At 44.2% G+C, this 11,504-nt stretch overlaps 1 protein-coding gene across 4 annotated transcripts in view; it reads left to right on the top strand.

The window, feature by feature from the left end:
* The window catches only part of KCTD15 (potassium channel tetramerization domain containing 15), a 44,893-nt gene that overhangs the window by 26,464 nt on the left and 6,925 nt on the right, over positions 1 to 11,504 (top strand). For all 4 annotated transcript variants that reach the window (XR_014895709.1, XM_085303751.1, XM_085303750.1 and 1 more), the window contains 2 exons: positions 977 to 1,121; positions 8,535 to 8,840. Coding sequence is in view for 3 of the 4 variants with exons in the window: in XM_085303751.1 (XP_085159877.1) it covers positions 977 to 1,121; positions 8,535 to 8,840 (451 nt within the window). In the remaining variant the exon portion in view is untranslated. The remainder of the gene's footprint in view (positions 1 to 976; positions 1,122 to 8,534; positions 8,841 to 11,504) is intronic.

Genomic DNA, 11,504 nt, shown 5'->3' with positions numbered 1-11,504 from the left:
CCCAGCGGCTGCGGAGCGGTGCCCGTGGGAAAGGACGGCATCCGCCTTGGCAGGGGCGCGTAAAAGCCGGCTCGGGAGCGCCAGCCGCTCGCAGTCGGGAACAAAGCTGCGCTGTCGGAGACGGACCCAATTACTTAATAGGTCGTTGCTGTCTGTCTCCCGCGATCTTCCTTTCAAGAACGTAGACTCAGCTGGGTGGTTTCTCATGGGAAGACAAAGCGCTGAGAAACGAGGCAGTCGCTGGGGAGGGAGGGGAGGGCCGGGCCCAGCCGGGCACGTGCCCGCCCTGCGTTCCCCAGCGCGCGCGAGGGCTCCCGGCCGCCGCGGCGCTTCGCTCCCGTTGACGCCTGCCCGGGCGGCTTCCTGGTTTCACGCGTCTCTTGCTCTTCTTCGCTCGTGAAAGGCCTGCCCCGCTGCCTCCGTCTGCGCGGGCGGGCGGTCCCGCGGGGAGCGCTGCSCGCGCCCGCTGTCGGCTGCTAGCGCGGTGCGGCGTCCAGCCCCAGACGCGCCCGCTCCCGGCACGGCGGGGCCCGGGCGCCTCGCCCGGCGCGCAGGGCTCGCTCCGCTGAGGCAGGCGCGCTTCGACGGCCTTCGATCGAGACGACAGCCAAGCTGGGGGGAAGGCTCGCGTCCAGCAGCCCGTGCCCAAGAGCAGCACAGCTCTCCGCGGGCTCCGCTGGGCGCGCAGGAACCTCCCGGGCGCCGTGCCCGGCACGGCCACGGGCCTGGCACGCGCCCTCGCTCCGGGCGGGGGGAGCCGGGCTCGAGAGCAGCCGCGGGGCTCTCGCTGCCGACGCACGCGCCCGCGGCGGCACGCGTGCACGCGCTGGCCCGGCGTATTTCTCACCCGGTTAAGATACTGAGTTACCTTGTGCACCCCGAATTGAGGTAACTGAATTGGCTGGAGGTTTTTAAACCCTAAGGATGCAATGAGATTTTGTCTCTTTTGCCCATTTCTTTTTCTTTTCTTTTTCAGAATAAGTCGTCTGTTTAATGGCACAGAGCCTATTGTCTTGGACAGTCTAAAACAACATTATTTCATTGATCGAGATGGTGAAATTTTCAGATATATATTAAGTTTCCTAAGGACATCTAAACTACTGCTGCCAGATGACTTTAAGGTAAGGAAAGCCATAGTCTGCAATTCTTTTTTTTTTCCTTTTCATTCTGTCATTTTGGTGCAGGTATCTGTGCTTGACCTAAACACACTTAACTAAATGTTGCTGTTTATTGTTAGGATTTTTAGAACTTGTGTATTATACTGGAGATGCTATTATTTAATAAATGGACCAATGGTTGTCATGGATACCATAAAAAGTTAAATGATTAAGCTTACGGCTAAGTCAGTTTTTCTAAACTAATTGTATTTTCTCACATTTTTAGCTTATTTATCAGGGTATAACAACAATTAAGAAGCAACACCAGCAAGTAGCACTTACCAGGGTTTAATATTCAGAATCTAAAAGAAATGTTTTAAATTTGATGGTCAGAGGAATTAAGTTGTATTTCTTGCTGGTATCAAAGCAAAACACCCAGAAACAAACCCGTGAGGACTTGTTAGGTATAACCAATGAAGATATTTTTGTCTCAAGCAGTGATCTTTAACACAATTCATGAATATCAGAATATTCTTGAGAAATGGAAGTTACTGAGGAAATTCTAAGGAATAATACATGATTTCTGTCAAATAACGGCAATGGGTTGCCTTGAAACCTTGGTTGTTTAAACGCTGTCCTTCTAGATTTGTTTGTTTGGCTTTGCGCATATGAAACTYGCAGCGTTGCCATCCTTATGCATGAAAATTAGAAGACAAAAGTATCCAAGCTGTAGATGACAAGATTAAACGAAAGAACTAAGTCCAGGACGAGTAGTGAACACATTGTAAGGATTATGGGGATCCTCTCAGGAGACATGGAACATTGCTGGAAACAGAAGTTCCCGYGTGGTCTAGTGCGATTTCATTTTCCGTGTTGCGCTAGGCAGGCCAGGTAATTTGGCCAGTCGTTACTGAGTCATCCCGAACTGGTGGTTGCTGTGGTGGCTTCAGCCTTGGCGTGCAGTTGATCTTCAGCCTGCAAACCAGTTCTCAGCCATTTTTGCCTAAGCAGTGAGTATAATCACGTTTGACCCAGGCATCACAGAGCTGGTGGTTAAAATTAAAGGGATTGTTGTGTGCTGCCCCAGAAGGCACTGTAGGCTGGGAGGGAAGGTCTCGTCCCAAGGCAGGGAGAAATTTTGGCTTCCACAGGCAGCACCGAAGCTCCAGTCCAAGGGCTGTCCTGAGGACTGGTCTTTCTGGAGCGAGGCGGGCAGGCTGGGGAGGCAATCGCGCATGCGGGGTGTCGGGAAGCAGAGCAGAAGGGATGGATGTGAGAAAAGATACGTACGGAGAATTAGGAGACAACGCGCTGGTGGGAGTGAAGGTAAAGACCAGGACGTTCCTGGGGGTTGTAAGGAACAAGTAAAGGCGAGGGTGAATGGAGAAATAACATTAAAATGCCAGAGACACGCTTTTAGTGGCAATGTTTTGGACAGTCTGGTGAGATCAGAAGGAACGAGAAGAAGGTCTGCTAGCGACGTAGTTGGAGGTGATCGTGCCCTCGGCTGGCAGCAGGAGGGTGGATTTCRGAGGTGCTGTAAAACAAACCCAGCAGGATTTGCCAGAGCCCCAAGGAGAGGAGGTCGGTGGATGCCAGCAACTTGTCTGCACAGCGAGCTGCTGGCAGGGCGCAGAGAGAGGCTGCCTTGGTGCTCACACCCGGTCCATTGCTCCAGACCATCTTTTTGCATAGGGTTAACTGTATTTTATTTAGTTCCTCCCTGAGAGAGCTTTAGAGCAAACCCCAGGCTAATGAGGGCTCAAGAACAAAGTGAAGTATTGCTAGGTAGGGAGTAACTAAGTAAAAATGCATAGAAGAATGCGCTGCAAAGCTGTATTAAAACTGCACTGTAAACGGATTTGACTTCACAGAAATCTTGTAATTTTACCAGCATGATTAAAGTGACAGAAGACAATAATCAAAGGCTGCAAATGGAATCAGCTGGTGTTTCTAAATGCAAAACACTATTTAAGGTATAAAACCTGTCAGGTTTTCCAGTGAGACTTGCATTAAATGTTCTTTATGTCAAACAAAGCATTATCAAGTGTTTTGAATATTTATTAGTTTTTTACCCCTTAATTTAATCAGCAGTTTATTAGCCTCAAGGTTTAGCCAAGTTGCTTTTCAACTTGAATTGCTGTTCAGATGGTTATTTTGGAAAGTTTGAATGTTAGTACCACACCAATGTTATTGTGTTTGCTATTTAAGTGTTGTTTTGAGACTAAGTTAACACTGAAAGGCAGAGAAAATGGGGTATGTGTTCCTAGGCTAGTGATTCTTTATTATCAAGTCTGAGTGGTGTTTTTACAGTGAATATTAATTACTCCTCGAATTACTAATAAGCCAGAACTTGAAAGTCTTTGGTATCTGACAGGTCTCCCTCCTGAGAGCAATACCCTAATAGGTCATAAAAGTTTCCTGGGTTTTGTGGGTTTTCAGCCACATGAAATATGATGTGAAATTACCATGAGCTGTTTGGCTCCGCTGTCCCTTGCACCCAGTCCGTGCTGCGCCAAGGCGATGGCGAGCAGCAGGGGAGGTTGTCCTCTACCTTCATTTCCCCCATCAGAGGTGTTTTCCCCAGGGTATTTTTGACCAGCATTTGTCCCCTTCACTTTCATTACAGATCTTCAAGCAAAATCAGGACCATACTGCACATCATAGCTACTTATCTGATACAGTTTTAAAATTAATATGGCTGGATCTAATACTGGGTGCTCTCAACCTTACCTTAACAGATGGCCTGGTAGTAGAAGCGAGCAACTTTCTCTCATAGCCAGGAGTCAGATCTTCACAGCACTAACATATAGAAGAAATGTTGAGTCACGAGGAGAGCTTGATGCTTTGCAGAAACAAAGCCTAACAAGTGAAAAATGGGTAGATAGAGCTGTTTTGTYCAATTCAGGAGTCAGTTTTAGGTACAAAAATAAAGCACCACGTCAGTACTGAGGGAACAGCATCAGGTTCACGTGAGGCATGGTTTTACATATTCTCTTGGCCCCCTCTTAGTCTGTAGTTAGCAGTTCAGTACTGACCTGCTGTCATGGACTTCCTCACAGCAGCGCAGCCTGCCATGCAATCCTGCTTCCTCTTCCTCGCCAGGAAGACGCAGTCAGTCCTAGGGTGACTGCAAAATTTAGCTGACATGAACTCCACCCAAAAAAAAAAAAAAAAAGAAAAAAAAACTTTTTTACTAAATCACGAGCAGATTTGTGAAAGCTAAAAAGCTGTGTCTTTGAAAGACTTGCTGATATTTCCTCTGAAAACTAAATGTTGTCCAGCAGCTGAGGGTGGAGAGGAGGCTGTGTGTGCATCCCTCAGTCTTTCTGCTCCCATTGCAGGTGATCTGGCAGCACTTACCTCGTTCATGTTAGAGATACAAGCCTCRTGCCGTGGTTGTGGCTTCGTGTGCTGTAACGGAGGGAGTCAGGAACCCGGGGCTGCAGTCTTGCTCTGGCATACAGGCAGGCACATGGGTGCACAGACACACTTGCTAAGTATCTGATCGTTGTTGAGAGCGTGAAACAGAATACAAGTGCAGGTGCCATCGCTGGAGACCTTCTGCGGTACTTCACAGCAGAGCGCGGGGCCAGGCTGGCCRTCTCCCCTTTTACTATAGCGGGGAGCAGCCCTCAGGAGCAGGGCCCATGGCTATAGGAGTCACCCGCTGAGCTCCCTGATCAAACATGAGCACTGTGTCAGCTGCCATACGCAGTGCCTGACTCCGGGCTGTGCTGCCACGAGGTGCTGCCCTAAGAGGATGGGACGGTAGGGACATGATCCCTAGAAGAAACAGGCAACACCTCGGTAGTTCTGCAGAGCAAGGAGCTGCTGGGAACTATGCAAAATGTGCGCTGGGACGCTGCCTGCTGCTCAGCAAATGCACTGAGAAAGAGGGCCCTTCATCCGCACGCATTTATCACTGCATCCCTGGGAGAGAAGCGAGAGCAGGCTGCTCGGAGGCCGAGTTTCAGGAGAACAGCGCACAGCTGACACTGTGCTAGGCCGATGCCCTGGTAGCTAACTCCTGTCAGTGAAATGTGCCTCTTTTGGACAGGTGTAGGAAGACTCATGTCCGCATCTACCTTTGGTAACCCACCAAAGTGACCAGCGTGGAAATACTTCTCTTAACTTCTGTGGCACCTCCCTGGCAAGGGTCCCTTATGGGTTAATTTTTTTTATACTTGATATTTTGTTGTAAGCATTTGCAAGTCAGAGTGGGATTTCGTATGTAATGTGCAAGGGTGGAAATATCTATGTCAGTATTACCTGGACATCTCAAGCGTAGCATAGACAATCCAGAGTTGGGCATCACTGTCAGTCRCAGTCGCAGACGCACAGTACTCAGAATGGTTTATAAAGCCTGGCAAGAAAAAGCAGTGTATTTAAAAGTGTATTGAGTTCATCATCACGCCCAGCACAGATTTTACAGAGAATCAGACTCCCATGCTTTGAGCCATTCATGGTGTTTTTGTTAGCAGTTTTGAAAAATCCCCATTCCTTCCTAAATAGATTGTCAAATACCTCAGTGATGCTGGGGTCACTCAGTGCAGAAATGCCAGATCTGCAGTTACAGGAGTTAAACCAAAGTCAGTGCTGTGGAGTGGTCCATGATGGCAGGAGACAGTCTGGGTAACACACAGTCAGTGGAGTGTAGTTTCACAGAATGCTTTCCAAGACTGTCAGTGGTAGACAGCAACACATTTTCTCTAGCCATTCTTAGGAGAAGACCCTTCTCTATTCCATCTACTCTTTCAGAGAAAAAAATTCCCTGTATTGCCACTGTCTGATAACAGGCAAACTCTTGTTTTCCACCCAGCAGCCGGAAACACTGAATCCTCCTGGGAACAGTTGTGGAAGAGCTGTTTCACTTGAAAATTGGTTGTTGCCTTGTCACAAAAAGGACATTAGAATAAAAATTTTATCTTGTTTATTTTAGGACAAATGATGGTTACACCAGATGGTTATTAAAGAGTTGGATTTAATGCTAACTAATAGATGGCTGTGGAAGAGGAAGAGATAGTGTGATCATGATTTTGTTTGGTTTATGGCATTTTTGTTTTGGCCTGGAGGTGTTAGACCATTGAACTACTGCAATTCAGGATACTGTTAACCTAGCCTAAAGCCTGGTGAAGTTGGTTGAAAAAAACTGTCATTGAATTAATGGGCTTTACATCTTACCTTAGGAATGTCAGAAATGAAGGACTGATTTTTATATGGCTGTACCATCTCTCCTAGGTTTTACTGCTGAGTTCTCTTAGCATGTAGTCAATTGATTCACCTTTACACATAATATGTTCTTTTATGGTGACCATGAATGCAAATATTCCAAAACTAGATTCTCAGGACATGCAGGAAACCATGGCAGACTTTCTATTGACTTCAGTAAGCAYTGGATGCTTCTGTTCACTCTACAGTATTACAGCTGTAATATATGGTGGACTGTGTGGCTCCTGTGAAGGAAAATTCAGAAAGTTGGAGGGTAGGGAGGGTGTTTTTGTTGTTGTTTGTTTGTTTGTTTGTTTTTTAATTTGGGCCACTAACCTCTATAGGTTTCAACTTATCTTTTGCTCCGTAACCAAGGTACTTCACAAGTATAGAGAGAGAAGCAATAACAGTTTAGTAGAGAGTGCTAATAAAAAAAAAGAAAAAAARRAAAAAAAAAGAAAACCTCCTTCAGTGCTCATTTCAGAAGTGTATCACCGTGGAGCAGAGTGAGCAGTTGTCCTCAGCTTAGACTAGTGGGCAGGGAATGAGGCGTTGGAGCTAGTCTCTTACCTGGAACAGATAATGCAGCTGGTCTCCATGGCTCTTCCAGCTGGCTAGTTCCTACCTCCAGTGTTTGCAGCATTTCTGCATCGTTTCTTTTTAATGTTCTGGTTTGCTTTTCCTGGATGCATTTGCTGCCCTCATTTCTTCTTGACTTCTCTTATGACTCTTCTGTTGCATTCTCCAGTCCTTTCTTCTCCTCTAGTGGTGTGCATATTGTCCCAACCCTAGAAGACATCAAAGAGATGCAAAGGATCAGATGTCCCTTTTGTAATGCGATAACCTTGCTAGTGTCATTGTTAATATTCATATATCTCTAGGCTGTAGGCAGCCCTGAGGTGAACAAGCACCTTTCCACTACCAGCAGTGGGTCTGTAATGCCAAATTTGAACTGCTAACTGCTTTGGTTCAATAATATCATGCAGTAGCAGATTTTACAGGTTAATTCCATGCTGCTGTGAAAGTAGCACCTTTTTTGCCCTATATATTCAATGGTCTTAGATTGTCCTTTTACCTAGGGTTCTAGAGCTGAGGCACTGCATTTATCCTTCATGTAATTTTTGATGCCCATTTCTTGATCACGTCTTGTCATTCTTTCCAGCCTAAATGATTCCAGAAGTTTCACTGTAGTGATTACTCATTTCCCTGAAACCAAACTGCAGGTCTGCATGAACGGGTGCTGGGGCGCTACTTCTGCTGCTCCTTTTACTTTCAGGAACCTGAGGGAAGCAGTGAGGCAGGTGAAAGCAAACCAGTCCTATGTGTTTCTCAGGCTCTGATTTCTCTGGCACAGCACATGCACTGATGGGCACTGATGCTTGTTTGAGTTTGGGGGCTAATGCCACCCTTTTTCTCAAGTGTTCAAGCTGAGGTGGGAAAATCCATTGGAAATTTGAGGAAAGGTTATTAATGAGCCTGTGCAGAAGACATCTTTATCAATTAACTGAGAATTCAATCAAATTGGAAATTTGAATTGCCCAAGGACCCAAGTTAGGTTGCAGATGAATGTCTGGAAAGAACTGTTTCTTAGAAGCTGTTGGAGTACACAGCTGGGCTCCCAGCCACTGGTACGGTCATTGTGTTAGTCAAATTTACCAGGCTCCAAAATATGTTTAAGCACAAGAACATTATGAAAACACAAGGGAATTTCTRCAGCTGAGCTTCTGCAGTTGATATTCAAACTCAGCAAAGACAGAGAAGAAGCAGGAATCTGGATAGGCATCTCTATCTCATAACATCAATGGGAGAAGTGACAACAAAGCCCATGATCTTCTGTTGTAAGATCTRTGCCAAGAGTGAAGATTAAGGCTCAGGACATCTTCTCTTACAGCAGCAGGCTTTGCTTATTGCAACCAGTTATTTTCACTTCTTAATCCAAAAGTAAAACCTTCTGGCTTTGAGCTTGTGGGATAATAAATGAAAGAATAATTCAGTGCAATGGGAACTTCATGGTCAGCTCAAATAAATTCAACACTAACAGAGTGTGGTTTTCTGTGTAGGTGTAAGACAAAGATGAAGTATGTGGATACCTGTTGCCTTTGCACTCTTGCTGACAATACATAAGCCTAAGTAGGTCAAACAGGCACAATGCTAATTTTTAAAAGAGAACTATAAGCATTTCTAGTTTCTCTCTCTTCTCTCTCTCTCTCTCTCTTTTTTTTCCAGGACTTTAATCTTTTATATGAAGAAGCAAAGTATTACCAGCTGCAGCCAATGATTAAGGAACTTGAGCGATGGAAACAAGAGAAAGAACAAAGGAAACATTTCCAGCCTTGTGACTGCTTGGTTGTAAGAGTGACTCCAGATCTGGGGGAAAGAATTGCATTGAGCGGGGAGAAAGCTTTAATAGAGGAGATCTTCCCTGAGACTGGGGATGTCATGTGCAACTCTGTAAACGCAGGTTGGAACCAAGACCCTACCCATGTTATTAGGTTTCCTTTGAACGGATACTGCCGGTTGAATTCGGTGCAGGTAATGGCCTTTCAATGCTCTCTCATGTAGATGCTGGGATTTTTTTTTCTCTTTTTTTTTGTATTTTGTGTTCAATTATATGCAAATTATTTGCTTCTACCCAATTACCTTCAGTTCTTATACTGCAAGGAGACATTTTCTGCCTGGTGAGATCACAGTCTTTCAGATTTTCCTAAGTCTAAGCAGAAAAATAGATTTAGATTTTGTGTATGTTAGTGCCATGCTGGTCTCATAATGGTGTTATACTGATAAATGCTAATTTTTTCATCAATGTATAGCCTGCAGCAGTTTTTTTTCCTCCAAAGTGCCTCCAGGAAGAAAGAGAGAGTTCCAAAAACTACAAAAAAAAATCTCCACACCATTTTATAGAAAATGCAACAATGTGTAAATGCATAATTTATGTCTCACTCATAATTAAATGATGGTGCCTGCGGGATGGACTTAAAAAAATTGATCTCTGCACTTTTTTTTTTTCAAAAGGATGTTCTATAAAAATTGCCCAGAGTATTTTAAACAAAATGTATTTCATTTTATACTCAGAGTTTTGACATTAGGTTTAAAATTAAACATACGAAACAAAGGAAGATACCTGGACTGATAGGTGGATGGAAGCAGAAATAAATACGTAACTTGTGTTTAGTCAGCCTTATGGGCAAGAAATGGCATTTCACAAGGAATCACAACCACTGTGGCCAAAGCTTTGCCATTGTAGCTGTCCTTGGGCTGAGTAGAAAGAACTGTGTTGATGATGCTGTTAACTTGTGCCATAATTAACAAGGATAAAACTCAAGAGCTCTTGTTTTTTGCATGTATGCCTTTAAAATATTTTACAAAGAATACATGTTATTAGGGAAGGTGAGACCTTCCGACCCATAGGGAAATATTTCCAAAGTTACTATCACCAAAAGATGTGCTAACTGGGCTGTGGGAAGTGACTGAGCTGTCTTGATGAACTTCCGTGTGGGTAAAGAGCCGCAGGAGAGCCCATGTGATGGCCTGGCCAGACTGGTTCAGGAGGAGGCATTAGCAGGGGGGTATGGACTTGCTTACTGTGCCTGTTTRCTCTATTTACTGTGCAATTGAACCAAGTCTCCCTCCATCTCTCAAGCTGCCAGCTGAGAACATGTCTAGGAGTCCCCCTGCTACCAGGATGGGCAAATGTGGCAAATATTCTGCTAACCCACATTTGACACCAGCAGCTTCTTCCTTGGGACAGCGTTCACTGACCCACTGTATGCTAATAAAAAGCTTTTCTTTGAAATCATTCTAAAAAACAGCTATTCTCAGGGAATATTTGGTTCAAGGTTCAGGACTCCCAAGTATTTTGTTTGGTTAACTTACCAATCCGATGCCTGTAGTTAATTCTGCAGAGTCCTGCAGAGGGCTGCCCCAAAAATAGAAGGCTGGAGGTCGGTCACACAGATCCCCTTGCTGAGGGTCGGAATAGTGATGAATTCGCCATTGTATGGGAGAAGAGAGCAGCTGCAGTTTAGCTAAGATAAGTAGGTAGAAGATCGTGTTCATATTTCAGTACCTCTCCATGGGATATGTTTAGATGCGTTGAAGAAATTAGAATAACTGAAACAAAAAAGGGTCAATGCCAGCCACTGCCAGGCACAGGACTGCAGGCAGGCAGGCAGAGCACTGGATGCCCAAGTGGCTTAGCATTTGATGTGTTTTACTCCACAGGAGTGTATTAGTAGGAAATGTGTGCTCGTAGTAAAGGCTGAATACTAGTTATTTTAATACTCACTCGTGTCTTGAGTCCAGTCAGAATTCAGTTAAAATTCAGCCAGTATCAACATGTATTGGGTCATGTTGTGAAAATTTTTATGCCAAAGTAGTCTACAGTCTAAATAATTTTACTAAATTACAGTAATAGAAAGTGTTGGTGAACACTTTCTGGAAGATGACATATTTCTGAGATCAAAGCCTGATGAAATCAACAGCTAAGTATCATTGGCTCTGATGGACTGTGGTCAGCACACAGGCATTGCACTTCCCCTTCCCAATATTTTTTGGCAAAACCATAGTAAGTCAGAAGTTGGAAGTACAATGATGTTAATGAAGAGACCAGATAGATCAGAAGGTTTAGCAATTGGGAGAGTGGAGTTGTTTCTAAAGAAGCTCAGAGAGTGACTTGATGAGAGTTCTTGCTTTTTACTGAAATAATTCACTTTTGTCCTTGGTGCTCTGCTAAGTATGCTGGGTATTACAACTGCAGAATAAATTCTTTGAGTCTCTTAAAAATGAARTGCTTTGTGTTAGGAACAATACATGTAAAACAAAGAATGTCAACTTATAGTGGGTGGTGGCAGCCAAAGAAATAGCAGCCCTCAGTCAATGCCCATTTGTAGTTTCATATAGGTGTAGAGTTTTCTGAACATTTAACTTTTTTTTTTTTAACTCCTCACAACAGGTCTGGTGAGATACATGACTATACCTAGAGAAAATTTTGTGACATTTGTTTATGTTGAGCATTCTTTGTAAATAAGACTGTATTCGTTAATATTCTGTGAAACTTAAATGCATTAAATGAAAGTATCATGTTTCCATTTGGAAAACCTTCCAACAAAATAAGAGTCCATATCTCCATGTGGTTAGAATAGTGGAAGACAGAGTATATTAAATCTGAGCATAAATCCACTATTTAATATTGTGGAT

The sequence above is a fragment of the Rhea americana genome, unplaced genomic scaffold, assembly GCF_003343005.1.
Source record: "Rhea americana isolate MKP2758 unplaced genomic scaffold, rheAme1 scaffold_20, whole genome shotgun sequence".
In the NCBI taxonomy this organism is placed as follows: Eukaryota; Metazoa; Chordata; class Aves; order Rheiformes; family Rheidae; genus Rhea; species Rhea americana.
This window is presented reverse-complemented; position numbering and strand designations above follow the sequence as displayed.